The following is a 21,559-nucleotide window of genomic DNA, read 5'->3' on the forward strand; positions in this document are numbered from 1 at the left end:
TTAGGTGTTAAATTATGGAGTTTATGCTGTAGAAACTAGAAACAAGAATGTGGAAGTGTAAAATGTTCCTGTGTTCAAAAGCTGTAAGATATTTCTGTCTTTGGCTTTGTGGGGGCACTTAGATGTAATAACTAACACACACACACACACACACACACACACACACACACACAACCAATCCATCCACCCACCCTCAACGCATACACATATAAACGCGCGCACACTATGAGTGTGTGTGTGTGTGTGTGTGTGTGTGTGTGTGTGTGTGTGTGAGAGAGAGAGAGAGAGAGAGAGAGAGAGAGGCTCTTCTTATCGATCTGCCCTGTCTCTTAGCTGGAGGAAGAGCTGGAGGCAACGACCAGCGCGTATCGGGGTAGGAGCACATAAATAAATCCTGTACCGCTTTTTATTCATTTATTTATTCATTTACTTATTTATTTATTTTTTATCATTCTTTCGTTCTTTCTTTCTATTCCATCTTTTCTCCTATCCGCAATCAGTTAAAACTCAGCATGTGAGTTGCCTTTACTGTATATGCGTAATAGAGGTTTGAGCTTCAGCTTTGACATCCTCTGTTTTTGCTTCCACAGTTGCGGAAAACAGTCACTATTAGTGATAAGAATAAAGCTCAGAGATGGAGAACCTGGTTGTGCTTTACCTGAGCAGCGCGGTGATAGCGCTCACATCTCCAGGAAGTGCCGCACCCGCGCCGGACCTCTACACCCGCGGAATAGTGAGTGATCCGACTTCCACATCACAGCCCTGTGTTCATCCTGATCACCGTATACACTGAGAGAAATGAATGGATGGATGGATTAATGAATGAATGAATGGATGTATGAACGAAGTCGCATTTCAAACTTTTATAACCCGTGACTTTGATTTTTATTATCTTGGTTGTTTTTTTTTTGTTTTTTTCTGACACCTCTCTGCTCATTTCCGTTACAAAACGGTTGCAAAAACTTCACATGTGGTTTTTCACTTTTCATAAGTTTTTTTTTTTCACACACAACTGCAGGTCTATGTGCTGCTTTTTTTCTTTTCTTTTGTTTTTACCACTGTTTTTTTTTTTTATTCACAGAAAGTCTTAATGGCAAAAAATTCCTCTGTAGGATTTTTACTTTAAATTCTGTCATGTGACGTTGGACCTTTTCTACAGACTTGTAGGAATTGTAAAACATTACATCTCTGTTTAAAACAAAAAAGTGATTATAAACAAAAATATTAACATTTAGGTCAAAAGTATTTAATGTTGATGACCAACAATGTAAAAAATATAGAAATAATTTTCCTGACATATTTATGTATGTAATTAGGACTGATGCAATTGATTTGAGGTAGTTTTTAAAAAATCCATCTATGTTTAATGACGTTAAACAAAATTACTCAAATGTAATGTTATTTCATTTCATTATGAATTTTATTAGAGCATTTGTTTAAAAAAAATGCATATAGTATAGCAATTTGTGTTAAATAACAGTCTACAGGTAGTAAAATGTCTTGCATCTTATATTTTCCTTAAAAAGAACCAACTGTAAAGCATAAGCATGGACGAAAGAGGAAGTGCATCTAAAATTTACACTAATGTCCTTTTGACTTTACATTTATGAATTAATAGGAAAAAACTATGTATAAACAGTTTAGACACAACAAATTGACAGTGTTATTACTTTGTTGTAAAAGCTGTTCAGAATTTCTACAGTAATATATATGTGATATATATATATGTAATATGTAATGTAATAATGTAATGTAGTAATGTAATATATATGTAAAGTAATATATATGTGATATATAGTGATATAATTAGCTTTGTTCAAACAGCAAATTTTAAAATTCTCCGTAAATCAGGAGATTGATTATGAAATGGATGACGTTCTTCCTTAACCGAATTATTTTGGTTGTATGATTGTGGGTGTTGTGATTCTTTACAAAGCTTCTGTTACTTGGAATATTACTGGTATGTTATTGGAACATTATGTATTTCTGAGCCTGTAGTTCTGTTAATGTTCTGTTAATGTTCAATAATGTTGCATATAATGTACTGAACTTGTTAGAACTTTGCAAATAAGGTCAAGTCCATTGATGTGGATTTGAATTTTCTTTTTTGTGATTGTTTCAGCTGTCTATCAATTTATTTAATGTTTTTTTAACATTTGCGATACAAAATTTGTGGTAAAACCTCAGGATTCTTCTTTAAAACTACTACCGGTAAAAAACACCTTTATAAATAACTTTCTGTGATAGTTATACTCATGTTCAATGTAAATTGTGATGAAGGTACATGAATTGTGATGAATTTCTGAACATATAAAGCTCTTATAGAATTTCGCTTGATTTTCTTTTAATCACAAAAGCGTGAAATCCTTTAAGAAACTTTCATGTTAGAGTTTAAAAATCAGGTTTAATTCATCTCCCTATTCTTCTTCCTCAGGATTGGCTGAGCCGATACGGATACCTTCCTCCTCCCGATCCACGGACGGGGAGACTCCAGACCAAAGAAGGGATTGAAAGTGCTATTAAACAGATGCAGAGGTTCGCAGGACTGAAGGAAACAGGCAAACTTGGTAAAACAGGCCTTCGGTGCACTGCAATCATGAAAAATCATCTCTTTATAATAATACACAAGCTTTCTCATGTGTTATTTGGGAGACAGGTGTACTAATATGTGTATTAAGATTGAATTGGTTCCTGGCATCCAGTTATTTCTCTGAGCTGTCTACGATGTTTTTTTTTTAAACACACTGCAGTTTATACAGAATTGCACTGTTAGTGGAAATTCTTTGTTAATAATCCGTTAGTCTAGCTCCATGCTTTTAGTGTACTATGTCAGCAGTGCATTAGGAGTTTCCATTACTCCAATCTATATATTGATCCGTACTCTTCATTTTCTGCTGTCTCTCTCTCTCTCTCTCTCTCTCTCTCTCTCCAGATGCGGACACACTAAAACAGATGTCAGTGCCGAGATGCTCGCTGCCAGACATTGTAGGATCAGAGGACATGCTGAGGAAGAGGAGGAGAAAGAAGCGCTATGCTCTCTCTGGTTCCAGCTGGGAATCAACTAATCTGAGATGGAGGTTTGTAAGTTCACGTCTTGACAACGTTACAATGCTGTGATTGTATTCACCAATGCTAACTTCTCTGCATTATGTCTCTGTCCTTCTTAGTGTTCTGAGTTATCCAAAGCTTTATTCCTCACTCTCATCGGATCTTGTGAATAGACTTATGTTCTATGCCCTCAAAGTCTGGAGCGACAACACCAACCTCCAATTCCATGAGCTCGACAAAAATCAAGCTGACCATGCTGAAATCCGAATTTCGTTTGCACGATCCCTCCATGATGACGGCTACCCTTTTGATGGGAAGGGAGGCACGCTCGCTCACGCATTCTTCCCCGGCTCGGCCGACATCAGCGGCGACACGCACTTTGATGATGAGGAGACATGGACATACGGGCAGCCAGACGGTATCGGAACTGACCTCTTCACCGTAGCCGTGCACGAGTTCGGCCATGCACTAGGTCTCTCACACTCGTCAGCTGATCCCTCCATTATGCGCCCATACTACCAAGGCCCAGTGGGAGACGTTAGCCGGTATACCCTGCCTATGGATGACCTGCTAGCCATTCAGACGCTGTACGGTGAGAGAATTTCACATTTCTCTTTGCATAATTATGCAAACTAATAAGTATTTCATTCACTAGTAACAGTAACATAATGGGATACCATAAATAAATGATTATACTTTTACTCAAAATATTCAATTTTTGCAATTTTTTATGCAAACCATATTATCTTAGCAAAGGTTTTTTATTTTTAGGGCCTGAGCACCGAATGGTGCGAAGCCCTATTGTTTTTCCTCGGGAGTATTATTTTTTTTTTTTTTTTTTTTTTTTTTTTTTTCCCACACATTGGCCAATTGGGGTCCCTTAACATGCTCGAAAACTCTTGAAATTTGGCACACACGTCAGAGTCGCGCGACACTAGGATTGGACAAAGGTTGGAATACGGGCGTGGCAGGGGGGCTCTGTAGCGCCCCCTGTAATGCAAAAACAAACATTGGTGCACAGATCGGGCAATTATGTACGCACATGTACGAGAGTTGGTACGCATATAGATCTCATCGACCCGAACAACTTTCGCGCTCTAAACTATGAGCTCCGCCCAACAGGAAGTCGGCCATTTTGGATTGTTTTATAAGTGCATGCGGTGAACTTTTAAATACTCCTCCTAGGGAATTCATGCGATTGACATCAAACGTTGTGAACATGATGCCAAGACATTGCACTTGCTAAATTGCGAAGGGATTTTTGATATCTCGAACGGAGCTGCCATGGCGAGGCGACAAAGTTATGGCGAATTCAGAGAAACAGGAAGTGTCTAATATCTAAAGCAAAAAATGTCTTATTGGGATGACACGCGGTGTGTATGTTCGGCCAAGGATTCCGATCGCATCGATGTGCTTATTGTGAATCTCGGACATAGCGCCACCAACAGGCGCCAGGAAGTGTGTCAGTCACAACAGTTGCATGTGGTGAACTTTTAAATACTCCTCCTAGGGAATTCATGCGATTGACACCAAAAGTGGTGAACATGATGCCAAGACATTGCACTTGCTAAATTGCGAAGGGATTTTTGATATCTCGAACGGTGCTGCCATGGCGAGGCGACAAAGTTATGGCGAATTCAGAGAAACAGAAAGTGTCTAATATCTAAAGCAAAAAATGTCTTATTGTGATGACACGCGGTGTGTATGTTCGGCCAAGGATTCCGATCGCATCGATGTGCTTATTGTGAGTCCCGGGTATAGCGCCACCAACAGGCCCCAGGAAGTGTGTCAGTCACAAAGGTGGATTTTTTCACAGTTGCATGCAATGAACTTTTAAATACTCCTCCTAGAGGATTCATGCGATTGACACCAAAAGTGGTGAACATGATGCCGAGACATTGCACTTGCTAAATTGCGAAGTGAGTTTCGATATCTCGAACGGTGCTGCCATGGCGAGGCGACAAAATTATGGCGAATTCAGAGAAACAGAAAGTGTCTAATATCTAAAGCAAAAAATGTCTTATTGTGATGACACGCGGTGTGTATGTTCGGCCAAGGATTCCGATCGCATCTATGTGCTTATTGTGAGTCCCAGGTATAGCGCCACCAACAGGCCCCAGGAAGTGTGTCAGTCACAAAGGTGGATTTTTTGTCAGCTTCATGCAGTAAACTTTTAAATACTCCTCCTAGGGGATTCATGCAATTGAGACCAGACTTGGCCAACATGGTGCAGAGATATTGCAGATGCGAAATTGCGAACGGATATTTGATATCTCAAACACTGTTCTCATGGTAACGTGTCAAACTTTACTTTCTTTTTCAGGCATATTTAAGTCTTTTGGCGTGCTTAGATTAACTTGAAATTTGACACATACATCACATTTGTCGGCTGTTAAGTGTGGACAAAAAGGTCAGACAAAGGTGTGTCTCTTAAGTGGCTCACTAGCGCCCCCGTTTGTCTAAAATGTGGGGTTTCATTTACCTACAGTCCCCAAATGGGTCAGTAACAACATAAAATAGTCCACTGATATTTACCCACTTGATGCACTTGCCCACCGTGCATTGTTTTCTGGAAGGCACCGTATAGCGATGAACAAACGTGCGAAGGCCCGTCATCGCTGCTTGCAGCTATATTTCTTATTATTTTTCTTATTTAAAAAAAATTGTATTTTGTCTTTAAATTGATGCACTAAAAATCCTGAAAAAAGAAAACACACGTTTTATGCACAAAAGAGCCTGACAACTGTTGAAATGCACAAATGATGTAATGAGTTTGTACCATTATTTTATTTTAAAAATGTTTTCCAGGCAACAAACTAAGGAATTGATATATTTCTATGATTTTTGTATACACAACCTAATGTTTTATCTTGCTAATAATTGTTTTTTGTCGTTATCAATTTTCAGTAGTACAATTAAATAATTATAATAATCTATAGGTTATATTTAACAATTCAGAATACATAAACATTGTAGTGTTTTGTGTGTATTTTCAGATGCCAAAAAGTACACTGTTGAAGATGTCATTAAATTGGAAAAAAGAAAAACAAGAAAAAAAACAAAACAATTGTTCGAAAAAGTCATTAATTTGGTCAGCAAATTGTCATAAATTGAAAAAAAATGTTTTGTTTTTTTTTTAATTTTGTTTAAAGACCCAGTAAACACTTCATCTTGCTCCTGAACTTTATCTCAAACCGTTAAGGACTAAAAATCATTGTTTGCCATCAGTTGAGGAAAAACTTTAACTTTGTGGTCATCCACAGCAAAATGTTGACTGCGGTCAAGTAAATCTGAAATCATCTAACACACAGTGTTAAATATGGTGATACATGGAGATATATTTCCAAAATCAGCACAGAAATAATTAAAAACAAATCAGTGTTTTGCAAAAATCAAGTTAGTCTCTGAACAGAAGCCCTACTGAAACCCTGGGGCTTGAATTGAAAACGAAAGTCCATGTCCTTGTCTGATTTCCTTGTATATCGGAAAACAAAAAGAAACTGAAAGCACCTTTACTTTGAAAGGTACTATTAAACCCTACCTACCTATTTATTTTTATTCAACATTAGCATTTGTTAGCCATCTTTTGAGACGTGGTACTTTAAATGGTCTTATCCTAATTCCAGAGCTAAAATATTATTGAGGTGACTTTATTATTCATAAAAACGTTTATTCACATAAAAATATTTTAAATGAATATCAGTTAATTAATTTTAGTTTGTCCGTGTTAGCATGTGATTATTAAACTAAAATGTGTAATTATTTAGAGGAGTACATGAAGGATCGGCTTTGAGACCCTTCTTGATTGCTGTGGTGATGGACAGGTTGACAGAAGAAGTCAGACAGGAATCTCCGTGGACAATGATGACATTGTGGATGACATTGTGATCTGTAGTGAGAGTAGAGAGCAGGTGGAGGAACACATGGAACAGTGGAGGTCTGCTCTGGAAAGAAGAGGAATGAAAGTCTTCAGAAAGAATGTGTATGAATGAGAGTGAGGGAAGTAGAACATTGAGGTTACGGGGGGATGAGGTCAAGAAGGTGCAGGAGTTTAAGTATTTAGGGTGACCCTTCCAGTGTGATGGGGAGTGTGGAAAAAAGGTGAAGAGGCAAGTACAGGCGGGTTGGAGGGGGTGGAGAAAAGTGTCAGGAGTGTTGTGTGACAGAAGAGTGTCAGGAAAAATCAAAGGAAAGGTGTAGAAGACAGTAGTGAGTGCAGCTCTGCTGTATGGGTGTCATGAACACGGAACAGAGCGGACCCAAACGCAGGATAGCTAAAACAAACAGGGTTTAATAACAGAAAACACGAAACATGACGCAGACTAGAAACAGGACAAACCACAGTGGATGCCGCTTTTGTAGTGGTGTTTCATATCCTTGTGCGTTATTTGTTAAACATACTGTTTTTTTAACAAGTCTTTAGTTTGCAAATCAGATCAATCTGGCCCATTTCACCAAGGCATTTTAAAACACGTTATTTTTAATAAGCGTATCACTTTTACTTTGGTATAACTTTTGGCCCATTTTGTCATTTCTGAAACCAGGTGACATGATGTAAAATATCACATTAAACAGATGGTAAATTAATAATAAATTGCATTATAAGTGTACTTAATAGTTTTTATTCAATTAATTAATGTCAGCAGGTTTCAGTTTCAGTTCTCTTAAATAATCTTGACTCTGTTAGAGAAGCCATTAGTGTGTGTTGATAATGTGTGTGTGTGTGTTTGTGTGTGTGTGTGTGTGTGTTTGTGTGTAGGAATGAAAGTGAACAAAGAACCTACTAGTCCTAATGGCCATCCAACACCGCGTATGCCGGAGCTTCCCAGTACTCCGCCATCACGCACAGGAACTAAACCGTGAGTGAATATTAAATATATTTATTGATATAGACAAATCACACATTACAAAACCCGACATTATACCAGTCCTGTGGAGAATCAGAAGTTTAACACTACATAAACCTTGCAACTGAAACACTGGGTGGGGATTTCCTGTGCTTATGTGTATGACAGTTGAACTGGGTAGGATGCCTAACTGTCATAAAGCCACACAATGTTTCTACACCGTTTCTCTGTGGATTGTTTTGTGGTCTCTCATAACTGTAAGTCTAGAGAACCTGAAAAGCTCTTAATGATCTTCATGAGCTCAGGTATTCTGGTATTAATGAAAACAGACATACTGTATGAACATAGTCTCCAACATTATTACATTGAAGTACATTGATTTTAGGGATAAAAGGAACATGTCCTCCTTTATGAGGCAGCAGTTTAACCTGAGGTGTCAATCAATCAATCAATCAATCAATACAGTTTAGAAGATCAACAACTCATCTTAAAAGTACAGTCTGAATTCACAAAAAATCATCACCACACCCCCCCTTATAAGAATGATCTCATGAATCTATACAAGTAATCCATGTTACTGAAGTGGAAGGGATCAATTTCACCCGCTCACTTTCAGTACCCGAGTCAGGGTTGTGGCGGATATGGAATCTATCCGGGAATACACAATTTTCTTGCCGATCCACCTACTAGCATGCTAGGAAACAGGGACGGTAACCTGAGCTCAGGATCAATGCTACCCAGTGTGCTTCTCTCCGATTACAGTCTACAAGAGAATTCTGGCCCATGGGGCATTAGTTTGACACCCGTGACTTAGGACATCATTAAATATTTACCTTGCAGCGACGCTTTCACATTCGATACTTTATCTGTTCAAAACAAACTCCTTATATGGACAGTTTTATCTCACACATTCAACAATCTGAATATGGAAGTAAATTCTATGAGAAGGAATTCTAAGTTCAAATGGTGACCGAGAACGTATTCATATTCGTGTCATCTGTACACAAGGCTATCTACATATACTGTATACGACAGGTACAGTGATGAATCATGAATTATCTGGTTGGTTTTTTTTTCAGTCCCAAGGATCCTAGCACCGAAGAACGCTGTAACGGAGGATTTGATGCGGTTGCTAACATACGAGGAGAGGTCTTCTTTTTTAAAGGTGTGCTTTAGGATTAAATATAATTAGATTTGTTTTTAAAATATCCGAACGATTTCCGAACTCTAAATTTGAAGTCTTATATTTGGTTTTGCTTGACGTCAGGACCATATTTCTGGCGAATTGAGCGATCTGGCTCTTTGGTGTCACTGTCTCCTGCTCTGGTTAAAAACTTCTGGTTCGGACTGCCTCCTGGAACAAAAAAGATAGATGCTGTTTATGAAAGGAAGACTGACAGTCACATCATCTTCTTTATAGGTTAGTAATGTTGTGTTGTCTTCAAAGAAGATAAATTTTCCTGTCTGTCAATTTTCCAATACATATTCATTTATTTGAGAGTTGCCCAGGTTCAAGCTTCCAGGAAGGATTATTATATAGTAGCTCATATAATCACTCTTTACAAACATGGTGTGCAGGAAAAGACATCTCATCATATGGGTAAAACACTGAACCTTGAGCTGGATGAGCTACAACAACCAAGAAAAAGTCCACATCAGATTATACTCCTTTCAGCCAAGAGCCAAGTGTCACCCAAAATAAACAGGATTAGGATTTATAGATCATGATTTTCCACAGTATAGACTTTGGACACTAGATGGAGACTTCTCATGTTTTTTTCGTACTGTACTTTGGATGAAGCCTCCACCAAATGAAGCTGGAAATGGAAACATTCTTTCATTTTTTCTCGATTTTTCAACTTGGTAATACCTTTGTTATTGCATTCACCTGTCTCTAATTTACAAATCGGATCTTCTCTTTTCATTGGATTCATTGTTTTATGGTTGGATTTTTTATGTTTTTTTTAGATCTTTTTTCACTATAAAAAAATCTAAAGTAAATATTTTTATTATCTCCTATCTCTGTCTCTGAGTTTCTCTGCTTGTGGGTCCAGCTTAACCTCATAACCTGGGTTCAGTTGCCTAACAAGGTTGCCAAATCTTAGAAGAATAAAAACCACATGGTCTTATTGTGTCTAATTGGGCCAATAACAGCCTCAGATTCTTGTTTTTGACTAACACAAAAGAACAGGACATTCATCCATTTAAAATTTAAAAAAATTTAGAAAAATAAATATTTATTGTTACTGTTCATCATGGATGTAAAGAGTAATTATTTGAGATACAAACATTTCCTGTCTGCTCAAACCGGTTCTGTTCTGATTTATCCATTCTTGTCTGATTCCTGTCTGTCATCAACAAGGTGTTTAGAACTGTTTCCATGCTGTCTGAACATACAACAGAGCAAAGAAGTCAATAATTAGGTTGTCTGTACGAAAACAAGCAGATTGCAGATGTAGTTGTGCTTATTTTTCGGTCAGGTTCACAATTCTGGGTTTTCAAGGACACCATTGCATTGCCTGGGTACCCACGTCCTTTGTCTGATTGGGGCATGAGAAAGAAGGACGGGAGGGTTCCAGAGCGAGTCGATGCAGCATTTGTTTGGTCCCATAATGGCCACACGTACCTGTTCAGTGGTGAAGAGTTCTGGCGGTTCACCGAGAATCAGGGGCAAGCGGTACCTCATCCAGATGCGGACTACCCTAGAAGCACCGCACTCTGGAAGGGAGTACCCAGCGTTCCTGATGACATCATGAGCTGGGGAAAAGGTAACTGGTTCATTCGTTTCATTTACGCCATTTAGTAGACACCCTTATATAGAGCAACTTACGTTTTTATTCAGCTAAGGATTTAAGGGTTAACGGCCTTGCAGTGGGCGCTTGGTGGACCTGGGGTTTGAACTCACAACCATTCAATCAGCGGTCAATTACCTTGTCTGTATTATCTACAGAGAATGTACAAACTCACTTTGTATCACCCCACCCTTCATAAGCTCAGGTTCAGCGCGTACCTCCCATCAGGTTAGTTGGAAGTTGGGTGTCATTTTTGTATGAGATGCATTTTAGGCCATTATTCAAACCTTTTCCAAAACCCAAAAACGTCTTTCTTATGCCTCATTAACAGGCCAAATATTTCATCAGTTCTTTGACAAGAGCTGCACAGAGACCCAAAGAGAAGACTCTTTAATACTTAAAAAAAGGAGAAAAAAATGAAGTAAATATGTGGTTTATTTGGTTTAGTTCAAAATGAAAGTCAAAGAAATGCAGGGCAGGTTTGTGTGTGTATATACATATATATTTATACTTTGCTCCAATGTAAAATAGTTAGTGTACAGCTTGTGTAACAGTGTAAATTTGCTGTCCCCTCAAAATAACTCAACACACAGACATTAATGTCTAAATCACAAAAGTGAGTACACAAAAGTAAAAATCTCCAAATTGGGCCCAATAAGCCATTTTCTTTCCCCAGTGTCATGTGACTCGTTAGTGTTACAAGGTCTCAGGTGTAAATGGAGAGCAGGTGTTTTAAATTTGGGGTTATCGCTCTCACTCTCTCATACTGGTCACTTGAAGTTCAACATGGTACCTCATAGCAGAGAACTCTCTGAGGATCTGAAAAAAATTATTGTTGCTTTACATGAAGATTGCCAAGACCCTGAAACTGAGCTGCAGCACGGTGGCTAAGACCATACAGTGGTTTAACAGGACAGGTTCCACTCAGAACAGGTCTCGCCATGGTCCACCAAAGAAGTTGAGTGCAGGTGGTCAGCGTCATATCCAGAGGTTGAGTTTGGGAAATAGACGTATGAATGCTGCCAGTATTGCTGCAGAGGTTGAAGGGTGGGGGTTCAGCCTGTCAGTGCTCAGACCATACGTGGCACACTGCATCAAATTTTTTCTTATTATTATTATATGTATTTATTTCTTTTTTTTCTATCTCTAACTAATAACTGAGTTATGAATGCTGTATGACCATGCACATGAAAGGAGCTGATATATCCTATAAGTCTTGTACATGCTTGGGTTTGTAGTGCTAATATCAATAGCTCTCCTCTATCATAACCTCCTCACCTTCCAAGAGAGGAGTGTAAGGGCTAAATAATACACCCATCCAAGACATATTCAGCCAACCAATCATATCGATTCCATCTTTATCGCCCAGAGAACATGACCAAATACATTTCAAGCTCTTTACAGTCATTCATTCATTCATTCATTCATTCAATTTCTAACGCTTTATCCGAACTATGCTCGGGTCACGGGGAGACTGTGCCTCAGGCGTCATAGGACATCAAGGCAGGATACACCCTGGACGGAGTGCCAACCCATCGCAGGGCACACACACACACTCTCATTCACTCACGCAATCACACACTACGGACAATTTTCCAGAGATGCCAATCAACCTACCATGCATGTCTTTGGACCGGGGGAGGAAACCGGAGTACACCGAGGAAACCCCCGATGCACGGGGAGAACATGCATTGTGTGCTCCACACACACAAGGCGGAGGCGGGAATCGAACCCTCAACCCTGGAGGTGTGATGCAAACGTGCTAACCACTAAGCCACTGTGCTCCCCAAGCTCTTTATATTTAGAGCAAATTGGAAGATTGGTTAGCACCAAGTCATTATCCAGGCCTTCCATTGCCCAGTTGCCTAGCAGTGGGAGCTTGGTGGACCTAGGATTCAAACTTACAACCTTCCAATTGGTAGGCTTCCACATACCCCAGCGTTGTTTTCTTGAACTTCCGGCCTCGGATGGCTCTAGCAGCATCATAATTTGAACTTGGGCTTTTCTGTTGCACTATTTTATACAGTGGAGTCCAATTTTATATGGCATGTGCCACCGTGGGTGCTGGCATTCATTCCAAACAAAAGCAGAAACCACACCTGAGTCTACTGAAAGCTGAGATCAACGGATTAAAAAGGTGGAATTAGGTATGTCTCCTGCTTGAATGGTATGAATACCTGCACCTGACCTGCGTTACCTACTCATTTTCATTAGTTATCTGCTAAGTAGATTGTTTACCAAACTCAACATCTTTTGGCGTCTTTATATTAGAACATTGTTTCAGATTTTCATTTCCTCTACATCAGCAGTATGCCGCTTGTTCTGTACGCTAAATATAATGCATGAACTAATGAAGTCAATTAATCCTGACATAGACATTACTTTGATGAGTAAAACAATACGAGGTTTAACTCACAGTGCCAGTCGAAAGCTTAGAACTTTCTCCGGGTACACATGCAGCCATATGCAGGAGACGGTTTTCCCAATGTGCTCATGGACTTTTAACACTTTCCTCTTGGAGAACAGCTTCTACTTCAATGACTTGATAGTAAATTAATAACTCAGTATGTGGAATTATAAAAAATGTTCAATTTAAACAGTCTTGGATGTTGCTATTTACTAAATCACATCATTTTTTGGTCAACCTTCCAATCATGGATGCTTGATGCGGACGCTTTTGTTCTTGTTTCAGGGTTCTTGTAACAAGGTGTTGGTTTGGGGTTGGCTTTGATCTATTGGTGCGCACTGGGATTACACCTTATGATTCACTTCATGCAAAGCTTGTTTTACTTCGAGTAAATTATAAGGCTGATTGGAACATTAGATACTGTAAGCATATCAGTTAGATGCTCCATAGCCACACTTAGTCTGCCTGTCGTGCTAAGAAACTTGGCAATAAATTCCATGTACAAAGTTTTCAAAAACACTTTTGCTTCACGGAAATTGCATGATAAATGATGTGCTCTAAGACCTTCCAGGTCTTAAAAATATGATACATTTGAATTAGATACAAAAAAAAGGTTTTCTTCTTTCTCCTACAGCGCAAGATACATACTTCTTCAAGGACAACTCTTACTGGGTACTAAAGGCTGGGGAAATGGACCAGGACACAGTAACAACAAAATCAACAGCAACTGATTGGATGTTTTGTCCGACTCTGTCTCCGACACCAGTCAGCAACCCACGTTGCGGAAAATGCACATGTGACGTTAACAAGGCTTCTACGTTCACTGGACCTTCGTTGCTACTGATTTCAACACTTTTTCAGTGCATCAGAATGCTGAATTAGACGAGTCTGATCACTTGGTTGAAAACTCTTGGTATGCAATTTTACTTCTAGCCTGAAATACTGTAAATTTTGGATCTAAACTCGGGTGGCTTTTACACTGGACATGTTCGCTGTGGTCCAAATCTGAGTGCGTTTGTGCCCTGCATCACCCGAAGTGTAGATCTGGTTTCAGACTTTCTTAATTCTATTGAACCCGGAGTGTTTGTGTTAATCTTACATCATCTTAAAAGTACAAAGTGAAGAAAACAACGTGACTCAACATATTTTTGTTTTTTTATTATTTTGCCGCTGTTACATGCAGTAAGATGTCTGAATTGTCTGCTTGCCACAACATTTCCTCGTTACTCCCTTTCACTGGTATGCAAACTAATGATGCTCACATTACAAACATACTGTACTAACTCCAACTCCTACGCACCAACTCCTAGTTCATTTTCTTATTAACATTCTTTCATCTGTTTCAGAACATACCACCAGTGTGAAAGCTCTCTCAATTAAATATGTTTATATGATAAATGTCTTCTAGGACAATTTGAGTGCCTACCTTGTACCACCCTAGCACTTTTAGGAGTGTAACTGCTTATAAAGTATGTTTCAGTTCGCTTGTTGTTTGAACTTCAGATTTTTTGTACAGATTCAAAAATTTTGTAGTACTTTTTTCTCGTTTTTTTCTCTTTTTTTAAGTATTCGAGATGTTTAAATATGCAAGTTTACTGTATGTAAGTATGCACTCCGGTATTCAATCCTTTGCCAAGGCTTTTTAAAATCTTAATGTTTTGTTACGAAATGCTGTAAATGATTTATAAGACTTCTTGATTTCCAGGATGGTCAGTTTTATCTCCGAGATCCACAGAGATTTGTTCTTTTTCTGGTTTATTCTTTCACTGAACAAGAAGACAGTTAGCAGAGTGAGATATTAGAGCTTTAGCCTAATCAACAGACATCCAGGGGAATTTTGCAGGTCAGAATCCCCGCAGACAAGCTATTTACATGAAGACCAGAACACTGTTAGATTTGGCTTAAATTATATTTTTGGTTGATTCTTTGATTTGCATTCCTCCTATTAACTATTAAACTGTGAAAAAACATTTTTTTTTTTTATAACTTCAATAGATAAAAAATCTTCTGTATTTAAGTTTAGACTAAGCTTTTGTAGCTTAAGTTCAGACTCTTGGCAAAAAAATATATCCGATTCAGTTTGTATTTGTTTGTGATTTTTAAAATTTAACATATGGAAATGATCACAAAGCAGGTTTACAGAAATATAGAAATTCAGGATAAGAATTTCATTCAGAGATTTATCCCTAATGAGGAAGCCAGAAGTGACAGCGGTGAGGAAAACCTCCTTGAGACGGTAAGAGGAAGAAAAAAACTTAAGAGGAACCAGAGTGAAAGGAGAATCCTTTAACTCATGTGGGTGATGCCGGAGAGTGTGATTATAAATTCAAATTAAATTTATTTGTACAGCTCTTTTAACTATTCCCATTGTCTATAGAAACAGAAGGTAGGAAAAAATTAATATATGTAATAATAAAAAGAAGAAAAAAGAAGAATAAAAATAAATAAATGAATACATACAATTAAAGTTTAATTTTTTTTAAATATTAATTTAAAATTTAAAATACTATATATCTATCCTTATACTTAATAGGCAAGAAAAAACTCCCTGAGATAATATGAGGAAGAAACCTTGAGAGGAACCAGGCTCAGAAGGGATCATCATCCTCATTTGGGTGACACTGGACAGTAAATAATGTAAATAATGTCCTTTCTACAGCAGTTTACAATAGTGCCACCGAGAGCTCCTGAGGAACAAATGGGTCATCGCAAACTCTGAGTTCATTACAGACCCAACACAAATTTTTTCCCATCAAAGTCTTCAAATGATTGGTCAGAAATGTAAAACAGTCCTAAGCCATCTTCATGGTTTCTAAGTGGAACAATCTACAGTAATCTCATATATATTAAAGCTGTTTATCTGGTTAAGTAAATAGATAAGAAAAATAGAATAGATAAGTATTTAAAACTGTACATGAGTCTCTGCTGAAGACAAACTGCCACCACCGTGCTTCTTTGAATGATGAGCTCTTTTGTTTTTGCAGACCATATTATGATTTTTGTTCCATTTAGCCTCTCTGCCCAGAAATGTGAAGATAATGAGATATTGTTGTCCCTTATACCACATAAAGACAATTATTAAAAACATTAAACATTTTTCTTGATCATTTGTGAATTTTTGATGGCTGTCCCCATCTCCACCTCCTCCCTGTTCTTGCTGGTCACGGTCATGCCTCATTCTCATCACTCCATTTCGCCTGTACTGTACATCACATGCAGCCCTGAAACCAAATCATCTTTTTGTTCTTTACGGTAAAATTGGGAAGCCGGAAAGACCAGACGTACCAGTTTGTGTTGTGATAATGGTAAATGGCTCTAAAATTTTGCCTTCATTTTATTTGTTCTTTTGCCTAAGGCTAGTGTATAGTTTGGGATTTTGTTGATTTGTTTGCATCCTGGTTTGACTCCTTTTATTATCCAGGGTTAAGTTTTTATTTTTTTTTTTTTAGTAAGCCATGTAAGGTTTTTGTTTTTCAGTGATATGTGTCATGGCTTACCTTTGTATATTTTTGCTTGAAGAAAAAAAAAACCCAAAGAAACAAATCGTGGTCTAACCATGACTGATTGGAGTGGCCATGACGACAGGGCGTTTGTCATTCATAATTACTCACTCATTTTCTACCACTTATCAGAATAATTAAATATAATATGGTTTAATTAAACTAATTTTGTTTCTTTGCACATTGGGGATGATCTTGTGTTGTAAGGCAAGCCTTTGAGTAACCCAGTTGCTCAACTTTACTTGTGTTCTGTTTTATCCCTTCTATGCAATCCGCCAACATGGAAAACAGCCATTGAGATGTATTTAACACTTTCTGTTCTTCCCATAGCAGACCTTGTAGTTGTACTTTACTACGCTGTTGTTTTTACATCTTAACTTGGACTCTTTCCTTTACACACTTGTAGACAATATAGAGTTCTAAAAACTTCAACGTGGATGAATGAACCAGAAAATTATGAAAAGGTTTTCACCCAAGGTCAGAATTTAGATGGCATAGAACCAACTGTGCTGTTGACAAGATATGGGACACTGTACTTGGTAAAGAAAGCACAATCAACTGATTTAAAATGGCAGAGTTTTTGAATTACACACACAGTACATTACAAAAAACAAGTCCCAGAGGAGCTTAGAGAGAGTCTTACAGACAGTCAATGACATTAGGTGATGTGTACTTGAAGTAGAGCTAGTCATGGTGCTGGGACTAGGCATATGATATGCTAAGGATGGGTGTGTTTGGACAAATGTCCAAACAAATTCAAAGTCCATTCCAAATTCCATGAACATGTGCCACCAAGGAGCAGATTTCCTTTTAACACCAATTATCTAACATACACCATTAAGACAAGACAAAGCTATTAGAAGTAGAGTGACTTTATTCAGAATGGACAAATACATCATTGACGTAAACAATAAAGCTCTTAGAATCTCTAGCACAGTTTAAAAAAAAAAAAAAAAAAGACTAAGTTAACATTACATAAAACTTAAAATCAAAATGGTCATTCAAGAGTCATTAAACCCCAACACTAACTACAAATCTGAACATATTGTTGGACAGTAAATATTATCTAAAGTACCTTTCATGAACACACTGACTGTAGAACTTCTAGTAATGTTTACATGAAAATGGAGTGAAAAAACTGAACTTTGACTCAAGACATGGCAAAAACCCCAGACCAAAAAAAAAAAAAAAAGATCTGAAATTCTCAAACCAGTCCATTTGGCAGCAACAGACATGCCCCAATTCTGATGTTTAATGTGAACATTAACTGAAGCCCTGGACCCATCTGCATGCTGTTTTGGATTTCATTGCTGCCATGTGATTGATTAGATAACTGCATGAATGTGTGCCATGTACATACAGTAGGTGAAATGTAGAAATAAAACTGTATATCCAAGCACCATGTGGTGTTCTTACTCACCATGTGGCTATAACCAACAGATGTACAGGAGTGCTGCAGTAAATGAGAATACATCGTAGATCTGGAGGTCTACTGAATTTGAAAGCTGATTTCCCTTTGTGCTTCTTTCCCAAGAGGTCACAACCCTGTTATTTATGGGCTGAGCATGCCTGAAGTTATCAACCATCAGGTGAGGGGTCATACTCTTGTTGATGAACACACTAGTGCTGAAGAGACCAATCTAGTGTTTGGAGAACAGATGTTTCACTACTTTATAAAGCAACATGGACACCTGTGAAACTATAAACAAAGAGCAAAGGTCTGGAAAGAGCAATCAGCCAGGGTTCGCCTGTCGTTCAAGCAGGAGCCACACCTGATTCCACTCATTTAATCAGTTGACCTACTATCATCTATTACTTGTGTCCTCGTGTTCAATTGAATGAAATGAAAACCCTGAAACCATGCCTGTCTGCAAAGTGAACAGTTGCACATACAGTACTTACAGTACCAAATCTTGGCTGACTTTAATGGGGTCTTTAAAGATGGTCCACACAACAGCTTCCTTACAGGGTGGTGTGGTCAAAGAGCCTAGGTAACGGTAATATTTACACGATCCACTCCTTCAAGCAGGCTGTCCATGGTAATATTTTCCATGACTGATACTTGACCACCTGAAAACATCATCATGTATTTTGAATACATCATGCCACACTTTGAGGCCTTATGCTTGTGACTCAATCACAACTACTGCTCTCGCCAACTTCTGTAGTCAAAATAACTTTTTTTTTTTTTTTTTTTGGGGGGGAACCCACACACCAACCACATCTGTTTCTGATGCCTTTTCTTTACCAAGCCAACACTGAATACCACGCTTCTGCATGAATAATTCATATGGGTCTCAGGACGTTTTTAAGAGATTTGCCATCACCATCTGTGTGGTTCTTTTGGCACTCTTCCCTGAAGTCAGCTTAGGAAGCAGACTTTTCTGAGCAAACCTGAAAAACTATCCATTAACCAACCAGGATCCTGATGCAACCTCATACAATGGCATTAATACAAGGCTGAATCCTTGTTACAAAACTATTCTGAGGGCAATACATACAGAAAATCCAACTGTTATTACCTGCATTTGAGATATTTGCTAAATAGGAGGTTAGGGCCTTCCAGCTCTTGGGCTTACCAGCGTCATTGGTCACCTACACATGAAGAGTGACAGTTAATATTTTAGTGACAAAAAATGGATTAGGACCTTTATAGCTTTCCTCTGATTTGCCTTAATGCCCATGATAAGCATTGAATTCTGCCAGCAATAACAGCATTATTGAACCCTACTCTATTGTTAATCCATTGATATCAATCCTACACACACACACACCCTTCAGTGAAACATTTTTGCTTTACAACTTTGCATATCTGACTCTGCATTTTATAGCCATTTCAAATCAGCTAAATATCCATTAAAAAAAAAAAAAAAAAAAGAACATATAGAGCTACTGTACCGCAAGAAAGAAACCAAGAACAGCAAACCCTGTTGGATCTTTAAGGGCACTTGAAGTAGAATTGTATCCAGCTTTAACATTCACAATGTGCATCTGTTTCAGGGGGAAAATAAATAAATAAAATTTGTAAGCGCAAGGGCGATTGATACAGCATAATGTGCATGTGAGCATTTTTAAACCTCCATGGAGAATCCTTTGCCATTTATGCTGTGTTCAGATCCAGGCATGTAGCTGCCATTGCCCCAGTGTAAGTGGAACTGCTTGCTGTAGTAAATGCCAGGAAGAGCTCCACCTTCAACCACCATCTTTTCTTGAGCCAGTATGATCATAACAAAGGATACAGGTCAAAGTGACTGGAAAAAGAAATTAACATGCTTATAACACAATACAGATGGTGGTGTGTGTTGAGGTACTACAGAAATTAAGGGATTGTCCAATCACATGATTTTTTTGCATCTCCAAGTTATTGGAATCAGTAAACCATTTCTAAACTCATAAGTACTGAACATAATAGCAGGTACAAACCGTCCCGACCAGTGTTGGTCATTTCTGTCATGACTCTGTTATCATCAAAACCAGTGAAGTTGAATGATGTTAAGTTCACATCATCTTGTACATTTGCGCTCACAATGTTAATAGGAGATTGGCAGCTTCCACTGCAGTATGCACCAGGGATTGAAGGCCAGGTAGATTCATCTGTAACCTGCAGTGTTGTCTCAGATGCATCTTTTAACATTACATGTATTTAAAATATGTTTAATAAAAGCAACTCAGATCTCTTAAATAATTCAGAACAAAAAGTAACCAATGATCCACAAAAAACAGTTAAGATGACATCACCATACAGTTTAATAGAGAGAGGGCAAATTGACTCCATTGTAAAACTCAGACACCTGACCACCAACACTAATCTTTCTTGTTACTCATTTGTGTCTGAAATATATAAACATAATATTAATCTAATGGTTGATCTAAATCACTTGGATGAGTGAAAGTAGGTTTGTTTCAACCCAGACTAAATTCCATGCAGCTTTATTTCACACAGTGAAAGGATAAATTGGAAAAAGTAAATACTCACTGCATGATGGAAAGTTATAGCACCAATCTAGAAAAAGAGAATAAAAAAGGTCTAGCATTTCAAAGATGTGATGAGAAGCCTCCATGGAAGCAATCACCACAAAAATACCATGTATTTATTTAGACCTACAAAAAAATAAAAAAAAAAAAATCCACTTGCCTATCGAGTTTCTGGCCACAGGAAACAAACCAACAAGGAGGAGAAGAAAAAACAAGACCTAGAGGGATAGTCATTTTAAACATTTGTTGTTATTCCAAAGACCTGGTTAAGATCCAATAAAAACAAGGAAAATTGAGAACAATAGGGCAGAAGCACACCTTAGAATATGTAAGGGTGTATATGCATTAATGCTTCTAAAACAACTGAAACCTGTTACCATGTTACAAACTTGGCCTTCACCAGTCTCCTTTACATTATGGTGAGTTTTCATTGCCCACTTTTAGACTCCAACTTAAGCTCAGCCCCACCCCTTTAATTAGCTCCTGCTGTTTCCCTATCAACACAGTGCAAGTAGCAGGCCTCAGACTGGTCCGTATACCATCATGCTAAAACCTAGGCCACAATCAGCGATGAGTCGTTTGGGAAAAGGAGTTGAGTCTTTCAGTGTTTACATTTAGATATAATCTACATATAACAATGCAAAGTATGAGATAATTATATTTAAACAGGCAGATTAAGATTGACTGGAATTTGAGATTATGGTTCTGAAACAAATAAAAAACCTTGCATGAATTATTAGTTCAACAAACCAGTTCTTATATAGTATGAAGATTATACAGTATGTACCAGAAGTACCAGAAGTAAATACAATATTGAAAACAATAGAAAAAAAGCTAAAGCACGCTCACTCACTCACTCACTCATTTTCTACCGCTTATCCGAAGCTAAAGCACGCTGTCAAAATTATATATAAGGTTGTCAAGAATTGAAACTATGACCTGGTAAGTGTGCCAAGTATGACAAGTATCTAAAATGACAGCAGAAAAATA

The 21,559-nt window shown here is 38.0% G+C and overlaps 1 protein-coding gene and 1 pseudogene across 1 annotated transcript; one reads left to right on the plus strand and one right to left on the minus strand.

Annotated features, from left to right (window-relative positions):
• The first annotated feature begins 271 nt into the window (after nt 1-271).
• On the plus strand, nt 272-15,064 carry mmp25b (matrix metallopeptidase 25b). The gene is made up of 10 exons (XM_060863914.1): nt 272-373; nt 591-733; nt 2,435-2,567; nt 2,933-3,077; nt 3,168-3,640; nt 7,808-7,907; nt 8,975-9,060; nt 9,163-9,315; nt 10,376-10,663; nt 13,729-15,064. Exons 2-10 carry the CDS (start codon nt 635-637, stop codon nt 13,974-13,976), a joined length of 1,725 nt encoding a protein of 574 aa, XP_060719897.1. The 5' UTR covers nt 272-373; nt 591-634; the 3' UTR covers nt 13,977-15,064.
• A 2,940-nt stretch (nt 15,065-18,004) lies between these two features.
• Nucleotides 18,005-21,000, minus strand: LOC132857996 (carbonic anhydrase 4-like; annotated as a pseudogene).
• Nucleotides 21,001-21,559: the final 559 nt, after the last annotated feature.

The sequence above is a fragment of the Tachysurus vachellii genome, chromosome 2 (assembly GCF_030014155.1).
Source record: "Tachysurus vachellii isolate PV-2020 chromosome 2, HZAU_Pvac_v1, whole genome shotgun sequence".
Lineage (NCBI taxonomy): Eukaryota > Metazoa > Chordata > Actinopteri > Siluriformes > Bagridae > Tachysurus > Tachysurus vachellii.

Excerpts from the sequence above, each read along its gene's own strand:
- mmp25b (XM_060863914.1), top strand. The coding sequence starts at position 635 with ATGGAGAACCTGGTTGTGCTTTACCTGAGCAGCGCGGTGATAGCGCTC. Across the intron at positions 734-2,434 it reads ACCTCTACACCCGCGGAATA|GATTGGCTGAGCCGATACGG; the intron begins GTGAGTGATCCG and ends CTTCTTCCTCAG. Across the intron at positions 2,568-2,932 it reads GAAGGAAACAGGCAAACTTG|ATGCGGACACACTAAAACAG; the intron begins GTAAAACAGGCC and ends CTCTCTCTCCAG.